Below are 19,895 nucleotides of genomic sequence, written 5' to 3'. Positions count from 1 at the left end.
ATGAAATTTCTGTTTCTTTCTACATTTGACTTTGAAATAATGCTGGATCTAATATCCACTTTGCTTATGTAATTCCTTATAAAGGTTTCTCATGTCTAGACAGGATTTGAACCCAGTCTTGTCAATCAAAGCATGTCTTATTCTTCCAAAACATGCTGTGGAATTATGTGAGTGAGCATGTAAGAGAGGTGTCATGAATTAGCAAAATACTGTACAAAGACTTTTTACAAATCTTTTCATTGCATTTGTACAGATGTGGACAAAAAGAAGAATTCACCATGGGGACAGTGACAGAATTCAAAAATATGACTCTAACTGGCAGGCTTCCAGTTAGAAGTCATATTTACGAATTTAGGGACACAAAACACACGTGTCGAAATGATTATTTTACTTATTATTAATAAAATAACACTCGACATTTCAACCCCTGTATTGAGGTCATCATCAAAAAGATACATGTGTTAGGAAACCAAGCTACATGCTCTTGCACTCTATAAAGGTAAATTAAATCTACGCTGTTAATTGATATTTTACTTAGCCTGGCCTCTAGTGATAAATATAAAAATAATAATAATAATAATAATAATAATAATAATAAAATAAAATAAATAAATACACAAAAAAATTTTAAAAAATTAAAATTAAAATTAAAAAAATATAATAAATAAAACTACAATAAGCTCTGCTAAAGTTCTCCTGTACTAAGATTCTTCTGGATTTGTACAGTTCAGATTGTTATACTATAATTTTCTTCTGGGCTTGTAGACAGTTCAAGTCGCTATTGAATGTTAAGGAAAAAAAAAACACTTCACCAAAGTCTTCTTGTATTGAGATTTTTCTTTGGCTTGTTCTAGTTGCTATAAAGGTTGCAAATGGGTCCTCCACATTCTTGGAATGGTTAAACCGTCATTTTTGTTCAGATTTGGATTATGTTTGAGCATTTCACATGCTTCTTTAAATTTCCTCTCGAACCAGGTTTTGGTGCAGTGTAGGGACTTGGTACCTCTCCAATCAATTCTGTGGTATGTTCGGAGTGCGTGGTCAGAAAGGCCGGTTTTTCCAAAATGGAGGTATTTAATGTGTGTCGTTTGTGCTCGTCCTTCCTAATTGGGATGGTTCGCCCTGTTTCCCCTATGTATGGTAGGTTACATGTGCATTGTATTTTGTAAACCCCTGGGTGGGCTAGGTGTGGAAGAGGATCTGTAGAAGAACTGAGTAGGTGTCTTAATTTTGTCGGGGGTTTAAAGGTGGTTTTGATGTTGTATTTGTATAGTGTTCTGTCTATTTTTTCAGAAATGCCTCTAACATAAGGTATGGCAATAGCATTCTTGAAATCTTTTTGATTTTAGTAGTATCTCTGTGGAGGATCTTATGAATAGTTTTTTTTACTGTATCCATTTTTTATAAATGTATGGTTGATGATCTCATATTCCTGGTTTAGAGCTTGTTCATTTGAACAAATCATTTGAGCTCTGTGTTTAAGGGTGCTTATGACCCCTAGTTTTTGTGTTGGGTGATGATAAGAATTTTTGTGTACGTACTGGCATGTGTGTGTAGGTTTGTGGGACTGAGAAGGAGATACCGCCTAAGGGAAGACGTGTGACAAGTGTGTCTAGGAATGAAAGAGAGTTGTTTTTTTTTCATTCCAATGGTGAATTGGATATGTTTGTGTTGTTTGTTCAGGTGGTTAAGGAATGTATTTAGTGCTTCGCAGCCGTGGGACCAAATGGCAAAAATATCGTTGATGTTTTCCTTGATACTGAGCCAAATTTTGGGCTTTAGGCATGCTGACTCTAGAGCTCATTGCTCAAAGTCTTCCATATAAAAGTTAGCTATTGGGGGGGAAGTGGTGAGCCCATGGCTGTATCCTCTTTTTGAAGGTAAAAATTGTTTCGCCACATGAAATATCCGAAGCAGAGTACATGGGAAAAGGGGGCCGTGATATCGTGTAGAAATATGTTCTGTAGGAGCAAGATAGTATCATTGATTGGGACACTGGTGAAAAGGGAAGTTATGTCAAAGCTGACTAATAAATCTTGGTCATTGAGTGTAATGTTTTTAATTTTGTTTATGAAATGTTGTGTATTTTTTATGTAGGAAGGGGAATGACCTACCAATTCCTTGAGTGTGGCAGCTAATTTTTTGGCTAAGTGGTAATTCGGGCTGTCGATTCCTTCAACAATCGGACGTAGTGGTGGATCTGTTTTGTGTATTTTTGGCAGGCCATAAATTCTGGGCACAGGCATAATGAGGTATTAATTTTTTAGTTGTTTCTTCTGGCCATGTGTTAACAGATTTAATTAATTCAGTTGTTTTCTTTTTGACGCATTTCGTGAAGTTGTAGTTTACCAGTTGGTAGGTGTTGTGGTCCAATACCAAATGGTTCATTTTTTCTATGTAAGTTGTCTGATCTAAATTCCCTTTATCTGCTTTTGTGATTATAATGTCCTGGTTATTTTTTAGAGATTTGAGGTTCAGTTTTTCCGTTTTGTTTAGGTTGCTGCTTAGTTTTTTGTTTGAAATTAGTATACAAGATGTTTCCATACGTATTTTGCCAGCTAGATTGGCAGGGAAGGATCTTAAACCTCTCTTGATATGATAAATGATATCAAGTTTGTTTACTGACCTCGGTGCAATGGCATAGTTTAGACCTTTTTTTCAGCAGTGAGAGTTCACCTTCGATGAGATTGTAGTTTGATTGGTTGATAACCAGGCCATGGTCCGATGGTGGTTGGTTGCTCCTAACTTCGTTTGCGGGTGATTAGCTGCTCCTTGTGATATTGGTTTGTGATTGGCTGCTCCTTTCGTTATGGCATACTGATTGTCTTGTGCTTTCATGTTGTTTTAGTGCTTGAAACTTCATTATTAATTTTTCCTAGTTTCTGAGTAGTAGATGCTTGGCCAAGTCGTCTTTGATCCTGTCTAAAATATCCCAAATTTCTGGATTAATGTAGTTGGATAGCTCTAATTTTAGTTGCAAAACTTTGGCTTAGGTAGATGCTAAGTTTTTTCGTGTTTCGTGGATCTGTTCCCTTAACAAAGCTTTTTCCAACCAGGCATAGATACGGAGCACTTTAGCTGATGAAAACTTCTTCTTTAGTTTAATGCAGTTGGGTATTAAGTTGCTGTCTCTACATCGTTTCAAAAAGGCTAGTTGATTAATTAACAAGGAAACACATATCTTTAGCTTACCATAGAGGCTGCACTTCTTGTGGGTCAAATATCCATGGATTCTAATGACTCTTTCTTTTAAGGTTACACGGTAATCAGCATTCATATTTACAAATTTAGGGACACAAAACACATGTGTTGAAATGATTATTTTACTTATTATTAATAAAATAACACTTGAAGTTTCGACCCCTGTATTGAAGTCATCATCAGAAATATACACGTGTATAGGAAACCAAGCTACATGATTTTGCACTCTATAAAGATAGAAGTTAGAAGGTTGTTTGTGATAGTCTTCTCATGATTTACAGAAGACACTGAGGCATGAGCAAATGGACAATATTAAAATAACTGATGTAAGCAACAAATAAGATAATAACTATGCATTTCAAGAAAACATGTAGGAGACATATTAAGATATTAAGTTAATAACAGGTAAAACATGTAGAGAATAACAGAATTTATTAGCTCCTGTACCTGTTTTCCTTCTAACAAGAGCATAATCAAGGAGAGAAGAGAAGATTTATTGATAACATTCAAAAACAGACATAAGTCATACATGTGTTTTCTTACTTGTGAATACTCTAATAGTGTATTCTTTGGTTTACTGAGTAGTTTCCCTTGAACGCCAATGCATCTGTTTTTTATATCTGTATGAATGCTGTCAACAAATTGTCTCTTCTCTCCATGATGATGATGATGTCCCTTGTAACAAAGAACAAATATCCTGGGGGTTTTTTTGGGGGGGGGGAAGAAATATATATATATATATATATAGGAGTTAATATATTCTATTATTCTTTACAGTCTAATAGATAAATTTTGGTGTTGGATGCTATTCATAACTATTTTAATGGTATTACAACCACAGACAAATTAAATTATAAAAAGATGTTTATTAACAGTTAACATCCCTTGGAGAAAGTAAGAAATGCATATATATAGGAGTCTTTACAGGTCAGAAAGATTATTTTTAGAATCAGCAATGGCTATGAAGCATTCTCCTAATCTGAAAGTATGGCTGCATTAATTTTCTGAAAATATGGGAGACTGTCATCTTAAGATCAACTCCTATACAACTTATAGGACTTGATCAATACTTCTTTTTTACAACCATAGGGGATACCTAATTAGGATTTTAATCTTTTTAACATTACAATTGGAATTGCTTCTTTTACTCATTGTTGTGTGTAAACTGTAACATTTTTTTTTCTCAGAAGATGACTGTTTGAAATCCAACTAAACACAAGCCACTTACTAAATATCTTTTTATAATTTAGTTTGTCTGGTGTTGTGATATTATTAAAACAGTCATGAATTCTTTATATGTGTTAAACATTATTAACTATAGAATCAGGATACCATAACAGACCATAAGGTGCTTATCCATAAAAAAAAAAAAAAAAAAAAAGTGCTCACTTGACATTTATAAGCATGATGAATAAGGAAAGACTACAAAATATGCACATTTTTTAGTATTCATGACTATTTCTATTAAAATAGTCATGAATTCTTTATATGTATTAAATATTATTAACTATATAATCAGGATACTATAATAGACCATAAGGTGCTTATCCATAAAAAAAAAGTGCTCACTTGACATTTATAAGCATGATGAATAATGAAAGACTACAAAATATGCACATTTTTTTAACCTACCTGACAAGAGCAATCTTCAGAAACAGAAATTAGTACATTATTCCATCCAAATTCACATGAAATAATGCTATTTATACACTCTTCTAGTGTTGCTATGCAGTGACGTGTCTAAAGTGAGAGCCATACAAAAAAATTATCTCATTTCTTTATAAAAGATCATGAAAAACAAAAAGAAATCAAAAATATGAATTTTATACATAAAGCAACCTGAGAAATTACAGATTAGAAAATTAATCTGTGCACTTTTCAATAAACAGATTTTATTAGATGAGCACAAAGGCTTATGTGAAAATAAATAATATATTTATTTTCTAATGCATATACATTAATTAATTTAATGTTTATTTATTCTGGTTACTTGTTGGAATGTACCAATAGCTTTTACTAGTTCCCCTGATGATGCAAGTCGGATAACTTATGAAACATGCAGGGTTATCTAAAAAACACGTGGTCTCAATATCGGAATCTTTCTACAGAACTACAAGCCTTTCTACATATCTGAAGATTATACATAAAGATGATACTGTAAATGGCATGGCAATTCAGTAAGTGGAAGTTGAAATTGCATGCTAGTAAACAAATTCGCCTACTTAAAAAGATGCTGAGAACACTAAATGCCATTCCCAGACTGTCAAAATTAAAAGTAAGTTTCATTCAGCCAAGGCTCAATACAAATGGGTTACTCTAGCACTATTATACAAGCAAATTAGTGTTTCCATGTCAAGATGTCAAAAATAAATATAGCTATCAACTCTGTGCAATGAACTGCATGTTATTAAATTGTTAACTATGGTTAAGAATATAACCATAGTTAAGAAATATCAAATGGTTAAGAATTTAACCATTTGACATTTCTGAAGCCGCAGTGGATAAGGAATTTAAAAAAACTCAAAAGCTAGCACCAGTGGGAATTTGAAATCCGCCAACAACGTCGTACAATGGGTCAACTGCAACATCAGAGTTGTGTCATGGTAAACTTATCATCAGTTGCCCTAACGAAAGAAGTTGCCAATGCATTAAGTCGAGATGATAACTTTGCCGTTACATCCAGACAAGTTCCAAAAGTAGAAATAATGGCATCTGTTCGATGAAGAATATACGAACTGCCTCCAGTTATAGCCAATAGTATTTGCTTGGATGTAGCTAACATCCTGGCCACATTAAAGCTTGGCTACACCAAAAGTAATATTCCACAAAAAGAATTTGCAGCCTTAAAAGAGCTATATGATAATAAGAATGTAGTTAAGACAAAAGCAAACAAAGGTAATGTTACCCTGATAATAAATCAAACTGAATATGATAATAAAATGCATAATCCTTTCAACAGATTCTGTTCACCTACTTAGCACACCTGGTGAAGGCGGTTGCATCCTTTAAAGAATGAAGTTTGCTAACAGTCTAAAATCATTTATGTCCACAATGGTTTCAGAAGTAATTCCGAGAGAAAATGTTTTGAATCAGATGATTTGAACAACACATACTAAAAAAAAAAAAAAAAATTACTTAGTCATTAAGCATAAATGATTCATATATCATCATCATCATCATCAAATTCCTGCCATGTACCCACAAGGGGTGTACAGGATATGATAATACTACATGAAAAAATTATATCATTACTAACTTCCTATCTACAATTTTCCTCCAAATCAGTCTGTTACTTGTCAAGATCCCAACATTATCAGATCTTATATTTCTATCGTCTAAGGCACTTTGTACCGTATCAATCCACCTATATCTTGGTCTTCCTCTGGGTCGTTTTGCTGCCAACCTGGCATAGAACACTTGTTTTGCTAATCTTTCCTCGCCCATTCTGTTTAAGTGACCATACCACCTGAGATTAGCTCTGCTGACGCATTCCTGGATGCTGACAATGTCAAGTTCTTTCCTAATATACTCATTTTTAATATGATATTGCCATTGATGCCATCTGTTCACGCCTATAATCTTTCTCAGGACACTCTCATATCTGCGGTCACTAGTCTTTGGTCAAGTGTTTTATTTTTGACCCAGCTCTCAGATTCATAAGTTAAAACTGGTTTGAATATTGTCTTGTATACAGCTAATTTAGTGTTCCGACTAATTTCTCTCTTATTCCATATAAATTTATTCAATTGACTTCATACCATACCAGCTTTTTTTGATTCTGTTGTCTATTTCCATATTTAATTTACCGTCTTCAGTAAAAATCATGCCTAAATAGCTGAAATGTTTTACATGTTCCACAGGTAATCCATTCACAACACAGTTAATATTTTCAACAATTCTACCTATTTTCATTGTCTTTGTCTTTTTATTGCTGACCTTCATACCATATCTATTACAACAACTATTCAATTTAGTCAGAGAATCTTGCAGACTTGTAGCGGATTTATTTAGAAGTATAACATCATCCGCATAAAGCAAAGAGCTGACATCAACATCTCCAACTTTGATATCATGTTTAATACCACTTTCCTTCATAATGTGATCCATATAGATAATGAATAACAGAGGGGATAACGAACATCCTTGTCTCACACCAGATTTAACATTAAACCATCTTCCTGTACTTCCTTCAATTCTAACTGCTGACTTACAACTCAAATAAAGACTGAGTATTGCTTGATATAATGCCCCACTGACACCATATAACTGCAGCATATTGAATAGCTTCTCTCTTGGCACCTTGTCATATGCCTTTTCCAAATCGACAAAACTTAAATACAGATCTTTGTTATATTCCCATGCTTTCTCGACTATTTGTCGTAAAGTGAAGATCCGATCCTGACAGCCTCTATTTGGCCTGAATCCAGCTTGTTCTTCACCAAGCTTGTCTTCCACAATTCTTCTCAACCGTTTCTCAAGTATACTTGCATATGTTGTATATCTTGCCAGGAACACTCAGTAGGGAAATACCTCTGTAATTCTCACATTCAGTTTTATTTCCCTTTTTATATATGGGTACTATGAGAGCTCTACTCCAATCATCGGGAATTCGTCCCTCTGTCCAGGCTTTCTGAACTATGCAGTGCAGCCACTGTAAGACTCTTATACCACCATACTTCAGCATTTCTGGTCGAATATCATCTACCCCAGCTGCCTTTCCACATTTCAAGCCTTTGATGGCTTTTTCTACTTCAAGTATGGATATGTATTCTGACTGCATGCCTGGTCAGTATTTTTTACCACTGTGCTGTCATCACTGCATGTTTCATTTAGCAGTTTTTCAAAGTAATTACTCCATACTTCAAGGATATCCTTTTCTCCAGTTTTCATGTCACCTTTATCATCTCTAACTCCTTTTACAGCACTCTTTCCTCCATTCCTAAGCTTCTTCAACAACCTCCAGAATATTTTGCCACCTTCTTGATATTTATTTTCTATATTCTTGCCAAAGTCCTCCCATGACTTTTGTTTCGCTAGTTTTACACAGTATTTAGCATTCTTGCATTTGTCTCTATATTCTCTAAGAGCACAAGCTGACTTATTTGCCATGAACTTTTGATATACTTTCTTCTTTTCCTTCACTGCCTCTTTAACTTCCTGTGTCCACCAGGAAGTTCTGATTTTTTTATCCTTGCAGACAACCTCACCACATGCCTCTCTGGCAGAATCAATCAATATTTTCTTCAGAGTTTGCCACTGAATCTCCAAGGTTTGATTCCTGTTCTCAAACTCTTTCATTTTTTCTTCAATAATCTTTGTGTATTTTAGTCTACAGTTCACATCTGAGAGCTGCTCAACTTTTATTCACTTTAAAACTTTCTTACATGTTATTCTTCTCAATATGAAATTCAATTTTATCCTGCTCAAGACTAAATAGTGATCACTTCCAATTTCAAATCCTCTGTACACTCTGGTGTCCTGCACCTGGGAGAAAACATCAATATCAACAATAACATAGTCAATGAGACTTTTCTTATTCCTAGCCTCTTCTCTCCATGTGAATTTGTGCACATTTTTATGCTGGAACATGGTGTTAGTAATAACCAGTCCATGTCCTGAGCAGAAATCCAACAGATATTTGCCATTATTATTAGCTTTGCTCTTTTCTCCAAATTTTCCCAAAATATTTTTGTATGTCTCATAATCATTTCCTACTCTGCTATTTAGATCCCCAACAAGGACCAACCTTTCCTTTTTCATAGTGTCAGTTGCTTTTTCTAAAGCCTCAAAAAATTCCTCCACTTCTACCTTAGTAGAACCTTCTGTGAGAATGGGGAACTGGACAATGAGACAAATAAGTCTCATTGTCCAGTTCCCCATTCTCATATTTGCCCACATTACTCTACTTGAGACTGACTGCCATTCAAGAAGATTAGCCTCGTATTTTATGTTGAATACTATGGCTACTCCTTCTTTTCCTTGATTGTCATTTCCTGAATATAACATTTTGTATTTATTGCTCAGAAAGATCTCACCAGTTTTGGTCTTTTTTGTTTCAGTCACCCCTATTATGTCGATCTGGTACTTATCTAATTCCTCAGCTAGCTCCATTTCTTTGCCATTCAGGCTTCTTACGTTGATAGTACCGATCTTTAACTCTGGTGATGTTGAGTTGGGGTTTGTTTTCAGATTTGTTCCAGTAGCTGACTTATCGCTGTTCACCCTGGTTCCCTGGGGAAAACAACAGGGGCCTTGTTTAACCAGGCGACGCCCCAGCCGGCATGAAATTTTGGAAATTTTGTCATGCTGTACCATCATTTTTTATTTTGGTTTAACCAATAAGAATACAATTTGGTCGGCTAAATCCCAAATTGTCAGCCCATCCTCGTTCGTTCAGTATCCAAGTAGATACCCAACAGGGTGCACCACGAGAAGGTGAGGATTGGACATTAGGTCAGAAGCTCTGGTCGGTTCTCCGCATTCCTTTAAAGGCTATGTGGAGGTTTCCTCTCAGTTATACAGCTTTGACCCTTAAGCACCCCTTCATATATCATTGAATGCAAAAATAAGCTTTTAATTTCGTATATATTATAGATCATTCGACTAAATTCCCATACAAACCTTCAAGGAATGCACAGAATAATATGACAATATTATGATTATGTTTAAATTATTACTAACTTTATATCAACTTTTTTTTTCTCCAAGTTAGTCTGTTTTTTTATCAGAACTCTCTATGTAGTGAGCGAACTATACCACCTCATATTAACTAGCTAGCTATACTCACATATTCTTGAATACAAACAATGTCAACTCCTTTCTAACATTTTGATTTTGCATATGATTCTGGCCATTTATCCCATCTGTTTAGGCTCTTAACTTTTCTCAGAACTGTAATCTCTGTAGCCTATAGTCACTGATTAACTGTTTTATTTCTTAACCCAAACTCTTAGATCCATTAGGTAATTCTCTCAAATTCCATATAAATTTATTCAAGTGGCTTCCATCCTATCTACTTTCCTTATTGTACTGTCTATTTAATTTGTTACCTACACTAAAATTGTGCCTAAATAGCTGAAATATTTTACTTGTTCTATATATTCTCCTTTGAAAATGTCATCAATGTTTTACCATTTCAGCCTATTTTTACAGTTTTTGTCTTTTTATTGCAATTTTCATGCCAAATGTGTTATAGTAGTGATTCAATTCAGTTAAAGAATCCTCAACATGTGTACTGGATTTACTTAGGAGTTTAATGTCATTTCCACTTTCCATCATAATATGATCCATATACCATGAATAAGAGTGAAGACAGTATATCATTGTCTCACCTGATGAAATATGTCAAACCACCTTTTTGTACTTACTTCTAAATGGTGACTTAAAACTCAAATATAGACGAAATATTGCTTGACTACCTATTTACACCATATAATAATATTAGCCAGAAAATGAGAATAGAATCAAACATTAAACAATGGTAAGTGAGAGGATATGAGTGCTGAAAATGTGACTTTGAGTATGAAACAGTGAGAAGCATGTGTAACTGCAGAAATGGAAGAGATGGCTGACAGAGCAAAAGTGAGAGTAATTACATAAACAAAGTGAGTATGAATGGCAGCACAAAATCAAGTGTACTGACCAGTATGAATGAGCACCTGCCAAAATGCAAGATTTGAAGAAATTGATAATTAGGATGAGAAACAAGATGAAGCATGTGCAAATGAGATTAGCATTTGGTTGATATGGGAAGGATGCAATAGAATAAAATGAAAATTAGTAGAGATAAGAGGTGGTAAATGACTCAAGAATAGAGATTTCATTATTAAAGGTGTGGTGAATGATAGGTTTGGTCAGATCCAACCTCTCAATGCACAAGGTTTTGTTTTCCAGAAAGGAGAATGAACAGCATGATTGATTCTTTGAATATGAGGAGTAAACATGTAAAGGAGTAAGTGGTGGAGGTTTTGGGAATGAATGATATGTTTGGGCATAGAGAAAATGAAAGAACAGATATTGGAGACTACCGAGAAGAGTTAACAACAGTGTATAGGAAAGGGATCTAGTGAATTACCCATGTATAACAATGATGAGACAACAAGAAAAAAATCACAAATAGTATGCTAACACAGCAGCTACGTGAGGAAAAGGGGTGCAGTTTGTTGATATGTGGAATGCATTCAACACTAGTGGAATACAATCATGAGTTTTTGGAATCCCAAGGAAATTGTATTAAAAAGATGGATTGCATTCAAATGAATTAGGTGTGAATCAACTGGAGAGTGCAAAGTATTGTATTGTGAAGATACTTCACACAAACTTTGTTTGCTTATACATGGTTAAAGGATTAAACAGGAATTTGTTTAAGTTAGGGGATATTACATCCCATATTGTTTAGAAGCCTTTGGCTCTTCATATAATTAGTAATTAAACAGGAATGTTATTTTTTGGCAAGTATAATTCACTTAGCAACCAAATGGGGGTGCTTAAGGGTCAAAGCTGTATAACTGAGAGGAGACCTCCACATAGCCTTTAAAGGAATGTGGAGAACCGACCAGGGCTTCTGACCTAATGTCCAATCCTCACCTTCTCGTGGTGCACCCTGTTGGGTATCTACTTGGATACTGAACGAACGAGGATGGGCTGGCAATTTGGGATTTAGCCGACCAAATTGTATTCTTATTGGTTAAACCAAAATAAAAAATGATGGTACAACATGACAAAATTTCATGCCGGCTGGGGCATCACCCGGTTAAACAAGGCCCCCGTTGTTTTCGCCAGGGAACCAGGGCGAACAGCGAAAAGTCAGCAACTGGAACAAATCTTGAAAACAAGCCTCAACTCAAAATCACCAGAGTTAAAGATCGGTACTATCAACGTAAGAATCCTGAATGGCAAAGAAATGGAGTTAGCTGAGGAATTAGATAAGTACCAGATTGACATAATAGGGGTGACTGAAACAAAAAAGACAAAAACTGGTGAGATCTTTCTGAGCAATAAATACAAAATGTTATATTCAGGCAATGACAATCAAGTAAAAGAAGGGGTAGCCATAGTATTCAACATAAAATACGTGGCTAATCTTCTTGAATGGCAGTCAGTCTCAAGAAAAGTAATGTGGGCAAATAATGGGGAACTGGACAATGAGACTTATTTGTGCCTATGGTCCCACAGAAGATTCTACTAAGGTAGAAGTGGAGAAATTTTTTGATGCTTTAGAAAAAGCAACTGACACAATGAAAAATGAAAAATTCGTCCTTGTTGGGGATCTAAATAGCAGAATAGGAAATGATTATGAGACATACAAAAATATTTTGGAAATATTTGGAGAAAAGAGCAAAGCTAATAATAATGGCAAATATCTGTTGGATTTCTGCTCAGGACATGGACTGGTTATTACTAACACCATGTTCTAACATAAAAATGTGCACAAATTCACATGGAGAGAAGAGGCTAGGAATAAGAAAAGTCTCATTGACTATGTTATTGTTGATATTGATGTTTTCTCCCAGGTGCAGGACACCAGAGTGTACAAAGGATTTGAAATTCAAAGTGATCACTATTATTCTTGAACAAGATAAAATTGAATTTCATATTGAAAAGAATAACATGTAAGAAAGTTTTAAAGTGAATAAAAGTTGAGCAGCTCTCAGATGTGAACTGTAGACTAAAATACACAAAGATTATTGAAAAAAAAATGAAAGAGTTTGAGAACAGGAATCAAACCTTGGAGATTCAGTGGCAAACTCTGAAGAAAACATTGATTGATTCTGCCAGAGAGGTATGTGGTGAGGTTGTCTGTAAGGATAAAAAAATCAGAACTCCCTGGTGGACACAGGAAGTTAAAGAGGCAGTGAAGGAAAAGAAGAAAGCATAACAAATGTTCCTGTCAAATAAGTCAGCTTGTGCTCTTAGAGAATATAGCGACAAATGCAAGAATGCTAAACACTGTGTAAAACTAGCTAAACAAAAGTCATGGGAAGACTTTGGCAAGAATATAGAAAATAAATATCAAGGTGGCAAAATATTCTGGAGGTTGTTGAAGAAGCTTAGGAATGGAAAGAGTGCTGTAAAAGGAGTTAGAGATGATAAAGGTGACATGAAAACGGGAGAAAAAAAATATATCCTTGAAGTATGGAGTAATTACTTTGAAAAACTGCTAAATGAAACAAGCAGCGATGACAGCACAGTGGTAAAAAACACTGACCAGGCATGCAGTCAGGAATGCATATCCATACTTTAAGTAGAAAAAGCCATCAAAGGCTTGAAATGTGGAAAGGCTGCAGGAATAGATGATATTCGACCAGAAATGCTGAAGAATGGTGGTATAAGAGTCTTACAGTGGCTGCACTGCATAATTCAGAAAGCCTGGACAGAGGGACGAATTCCCGATGATTGGAGTAGAGCTCTCATAGTACCCATATATAAAAAGTGAAATAAAACTGCATGTGAGAATTACGGAGGTATTTCCCTACTGAGTGTTCCTGGCAAGATATACAACATATGCAAGTATACTTGAGAAACGGTTGAGAAGAATTGTGGAAGAAAAGCTTGGTGAAGAACAATCTGGATTCAGGCCAAATAGAGGCTGTCAGGATCAGATCTTCACTTTACGACAAATAGTTGAGAAAGCATGGGAATATAACAAAAATCGGTATTTAAGTTTCGTCGATTTGGAAAAGGCTTATGACAAGGTGCCAAGAGAAAAACTATTCAATACACTTCAGTTATATGGTGTCAATGGGGCATTATATCAAGCAATACTCAGTCTTTATTTGAGTTGTAAGTCAGCAGTTAGAATTGAAGGAAGTACAGGAAAATGGTATAATGTTAAATCTGGTGTGAGACAAGGATGTACGTTATCCCCTCTGTTATTCGTTATCTATGGATCACATTATGAATGAAAGTGGTATTAAACATGATATCAAAATTGGAGATGTTAATGTCAGCTCTTTGCTTTATGCAGATGATGTTATACTTCTAAATAAATCTGCTACAAGTCTGCAAGATTCTTTGACTAAATTGAATAGCTGTTGTAATAGATATGGTATGAAGGTCAGCAATAAAAAGACAAAGACAATGAAAATAGGCAGAATTATTGAAAATGTCAACTGTGTTATGAATGGAGAACCTGTGGAACATGTAAAACATTTCAGCTATTTAGGCACGATTTTTACTGAAGATGGTAAATTAAATATAGAAATAGACAACAGAATCAGCAAAGCTTTAATGGTAGGAAGTCAATTGAATAAATTCATATGGAATAAGAGAGAAATTAGTCGGAACAAATTAGCTGTATACAAGACAATGTTCAAACCAGTTTTAACTTATGGATCTGAGAGTTGGGTCAGAAGTAAAACACTTGACCAAAGACTAGAGACCATAGATATGAGAGTCCTGAGAAAGATTAGAGGCATGAACAGATGGCATCAATGGCAATTTCATATTAAAAATTAGGATATTAGAAAAGAACTTGACATTGTCAGCATCCAGGAATGCGTCAGCAGAGCTAATCTCAGGTGGTATGGTCACTTAAACAGAATGGGCGAGGAAAGATTAGCAAAACAAGTGTTCTCTGCCAGGTTGGCAACAAAATGACCCAGAGGAAGACCAAGATATAGGTGGATTGATACGGTACAAAGTGCCTTAGACGATAGAAATATAAGATCTGATAATGTTGGAGTCTTGACAAGTAACAGACTGATTTGGAGGAAAATTGTAGATAGGAAATTAATAATGATGTAATTTTTTTCATGTAGTACTATCATATCCTGTATACCCCTTGAGGGTACATGGCAGGAATTTGATGATGATGATGATGCAACCAAATGAAAAAACTTACGACAACTATATCTGATCCAGAGTATTTTAATAATAAGGTGTGACACTTTTTTACTACTGGTATATGAGAAATCATGATTTTTGCATTAATTTAACCTCAATATATGTTTGCAAATGCTGCTATCCACCCCTAACCCACAAAGCAATAGATTACAGTGAGCATGATCCTGCAAAACATAAACATCTGTCTTATTCACATCTGAAAAGATGTGTGATTTGCATGGGATACCAGAGCAATTGATATACAGTCATCAGCCTCTATATACAAGTATCATAGTCATAAAGATATTTCACATGCAAACTTTGTTTGTTTACACTTGGTTAAAGGATTAACAAGAATACAATTTCTTAGCAAGTATAATTTATTTAATTAATTGACATTCTGAGAACTGAAGCATGTATGAAGCAAGCTAACCTAAAGTGTTATAGTCATATAAACAGAATATGAGAGAAGATGTTAACAAACCAGACATTTCGCACCAGAATGCAAGAAAAACAGTTAATGTAGGACTAAGATCCAGAATTGAATAATGCCTCAGAATACTGAAATGTAACATCTGAAGACTTGAAAATTATTATAAATTATATATTTAGTTTAATCCTTTATCCAAGTGTGAGCAAACAAAGTTTGTGCTTGAAGTATCTTCAGGACTGGGGAAACTCGTAGCAAAGGTGGACAAACTTTGTTTGCTCACACTTAGATAAAGGATTAAACTAAATATATAATTTATAGTCTAACCAAGTGGATAAAAACTTCAAACTTGAAAATAATTAGGAAGACATTGGGAAGAAAATTGTTGATAGGAAGCTAGTATAGGATGTAAACTTAACTACATTAGATTATTATATCTTGATACCACTTATTATATCAACAGCTTTTTTCAGTCCACTGCTGAACAAATGCCTCTCCATGTTTCTTCCATTTTGACTGATCTTGTGCATCTCTCCACCATCAATGTCTGTGACATCTTTTTACCTCATCTTGCCACTGGTCTACCTGGTTTCTAATAACTAGTTCTTGGTGTCCATTCTGTTGTCTTAAATGGTTTAAATGGAATGTGTGTACTAGACATATTTATAAAAACTTTCATGGCTTACACATGTAAAATAATACAGAATTTTATTCAAAAACTCTGATATATTTCATCCAATGTAACATGGACATCATCAGGGAGACAGGCCGTTAACTAGATTCAAAACATGAATCATAAGAGTCATGAAGCATGTGACTAATAGCTTGTGTCTTATCATAGCTGAGGTGATAGGATTACACTATTAGAATTCAATAGTAATTACTTTCCAAAACTTAGAGATTGACATACATTCAGAGCAGTTAATTCAGAGCAAATTTGAACCTGCTGGAATAAAGAATCTTTGTCTAGTTAAAAAGAACTCTGCGCCTAATATCAACAGCATGAGAAGCAAGGCCAGACTTTTTGGATTTCAAAAGTACAATATATAGGCTTGATGTTCTTAGATTCTAATCAAAGCAGAATGGCTAATATGTCCAAAATAGCAGAGATGATATGAACAAGGTATCTGACAGACACTTTTTCTTTTTTTTTTGTGGCCCCTGCTTATTGACTTGTATTCATCCATTTAACCCCCATTTGATTTATCTTCCTGACTTTAGGTATGCAGTCTACTATTACTTCCTGCAAACACTCTTTTACCACTTCCCACACACACTATCAACATCCAGCCCTTGCAGTTTCACATACCATGGTATTCACCAAGGAATCTCCTAAATTTGTCATACTTACCAACTCATCTAATTCCACACTAATCCCCCCACCTTAACTGAAAATTCCACACATTTAGCTACCGCCCAGGTCAAGACCATATGATCACCCTTACCAGTTGGTGGTAATGTGGTCATATGGTTTATAGACAAAATTCTCTGATGCAATTAGTAGATCTAATCTAGCATTCTCAAACCCCTAGTACATTCCATCACATACATACTGCCTAAGGTAATTATTCTTCAGTAACTGCATAAATTCCATTTCCATCCTTCCATGTGTTCTTTCCTCCTTCCAATCAATGTTGTTCCCATAGTTGAAGTCTTCCCCCATAATAATTACTGGCCCTCTACTGATTGAGTTTATTTGATGATGCATACTATCCCCATCAATCTTTACATCCTCTAGTCCAGTGGTTCTTAACTGGTGTTCCGTGAGAAGTTCTGGAATTTGTCATTTTTAAATTAATTTGTAAGCACAAATTAATTTAATGATGGTTTAATTGATATTTAATTAATTATCAATTATTTATTAATTATCAATTATTGATTAATAATAAAAAATCAGCTAAATTACCAATTAATTATTAATTTATACATTACAATATAACCAAAGTGTTCCGTGAAAATTTCAAGATTTGTGAAGTGTTCCGTAGTCAAAAAAAGTTTGAGAAACACTGCTTTAGTCTATAGAAGCAACCAGCTGCATATTTTTTTCTGCTGGCCTCTATCTCATACCAGATGGTCTCAAATGTGGTATTTTCACTGGCTTGTAGCTGAACTCCTACTCTCTTTGGTTGCAGTTCATCAGCTTTCATCAATAATATTCCTCTCCTCAACCTTTTCTCTCTATCCTCCCTGAAAACACTACACCCTTCACATTTTATCCCACTAACTATATCATCTTGTGTCAGCCATGTTTCACTAATGCCAATAACCTTTTTGCCAAGATGAACTAACCAATACCAAACCCCTCCCTCAATTCTAAATGCTCCTGGCCTTAGTATACATGAAGTGCAATAGCCCTTTAGGCCCAATGCTGTCTTTATGCTTTATACTATTCTGGTTTGTTATTAGCAGTACCTTAGACATTTTCTGCACATTCTTACACTAAACTGCCTCACTGGTATTGGTATACTCACTCAACAGCTCCCCCTAAAAGCTCTAAAAAAAAAAACTCTAGTTTCCCTGATTTTGCACATCTACTTTCATTTCAATCAACAACAATTTTTCCAGACTCTGAACACCAAATCCATTCATATGCAATCCATTCATCTCATATACGTCCTTTCATCCATCAAACCCACTCCTCACATCCACAAACTCTACACCATTTACACCATTCCTCCTGCATAACCTATGCATTGATTCATTCGCTATCATGGCCTCCTTCTGAACTCAGCTCTATCATACCATGGCAACAGACTCATTATGTTACCTCTCTTTCACTCCTTTCTTTCACCACTTTCAGTAACTCTTTCACATCCTCTCGGATACCATACTTGTCTCCTTTCAAATCACTTGTTCCAGCCAAAACAATCTACTCTTTCACTTTACCTATTTGCATTCTAATAGCCTTACTAACATTGTTAATATTTACACCTTGGAAACACAATTTTGTCCCTCTCTCCCCAAGCACACCTCTTATGATAGAATCTTATAATAAAATAATATAATAATAATAATATATTATATTAATATAATAATAATAATATATTAATATAATAATAATAATAATAATAATAATAATAATAATAATAATAATATAATAGAATCATTAAGTACAAGTTCACAAAACAAAAATAATAATATAATATAAATATCAAGTAATTTTCAAAACATAAAATGTTCACTAAATATTCTCAAACTAAAGTTGAAAAGTTCAAACCTTTATTTCAAATAATGAAACTTTATTGTCATGACAAAGGCCAATTTTAGAATCATCACAATTAAAACAGCAATATACAGTATGCCTTAAGGAAGATACGAGTACTTTTCCTTGCTTAGGTTTTCCTAATGTAAAATAAATAAATATCATGTATAACTACATAATTATCATTAAGTCACACTTTTATTACGAATGACAAGTAGTTCAAAAACATTAAATAAGCCTATAATACTGAAATAGATTGAATAAGTATATTGTAAGCAAGTATGGCAATGAGAGGACTGATTAAAAACAGTTGCATGTCATGCTTAATTCTGATCTCTTACCAGTTATCTCAATTATTTGATTTTCATATGAACAGACCTTCAATTAAAAATGACCCTTGAATGGGTTAATGTATCAAATAATTTCTGGTATAGTACAATATAATTGTACATTCATTTATTCAATCTTTCAATTATTTAACCAGAAAATCTGTTGTCTTTGGATAATCGAGAATTTACTGTAAAATTTACCGTATTTGCCAGCATATAACACACACTTTTTTCTTTGAAAATAGGTCTGAAAAACAGGGTGTGTCCTATATGCCGATACTCAGGTTTTTATTACTTTCATTTCTGGAGGTTTTCTCTATTCCAAGTCTATGCGATTTCTTTCTTGCTTCCTTGTGGTGTGTGAGAGCATTCCAGTTACGTAGAGTTCAGTGGATCAAAAAGCTGGATGGATGGAGGAGGAATGACATTATGGATAGATAAAATTTGGTCTAGGTGCTCTGGCGGACTGTTGAAGAAGCCTGCCCTGCTAGTATGGGATCAGTTTCGTTCTCACAGAACAGAAGATGTTAAAAATAAACTCAAGGAATTGAAAACTCAGTTAGCTGTAATTCCAGGAGGTCTAACTAGTCAGCTTCATAATAAATTTAGTTTAATCCTTTATCCAAGTGTGAGCAAACAAAGTTTGCACCTGAAAGTATCTTCAGGACTGGGGTAAGGTAGTACAACACCGGGAAACTCATTGCAAAAGTGGAGCAAGCTAACATGACTCCTATTTCAGTATCTCCCATAATGCAAAACACATCTCCCTGCAGATATGTATAATGTTATGCATTAAGGGAAGGGCCACTACCCAGACTAGCTTCGACCTTTATTGAGGTCTCTTCAGTGGGAGCCAGGCCCAAGTTGAGTTACTAGGCAGAAGCAGTTCGAACTATTGGAGATGGCAAAA

The 19,895-nt window shown here is 34.7% G+C and overlaps 1 protein-coding gene across 1 annotated transcript in view; it reads right to left on the bottom strand.

The window, feature by feature from the left end:
• Nucleotides 1–19,895, bottom strand: part of LOC150101455 (WD repeat-containing protein 27-like) — a 67,755-nt gene that overhangs the window by 19,610 nt on the left and 28,250 nt on the right. The window contains exons 3-4 of the mRNA XM_090400799.1: nt 18,672–18,796; nt 4,834–4,941 (exon numbers count right to left, since the gene is read on the bottom strand). Of these exons, the coding sequence (XP_090256925.1) occupies nt 4,834–4,941; nt 18,672–18,796 (233 nt within the window). The remainder of the gene's footprint in view (nt 1–4,833; nt 4,942–18,671; nt 18,797–19,895) is intronic.

The sequence above is a fragment of the Typopeltis vanoorti genome, chromosome 11 (assembly GCF_054136105.1).
Source record: "Typopeltis vanoorti isolate ZY-2024b chromosome 11, IOZ_Tvanoo_1.0, whole genome shotgun sequence".
NCBI classification, from domain to species: Eukaryota; Metazoa; Arthropoda; class Arachnida; order Uropygi; family Thelyphonidae; genus Typopeltis; species Typopeltis vanoorti.
Note: the sequence above shows the minus strand (reverse complement) of the source record. Positions and strands in the feature narration are given on the sequence as shown.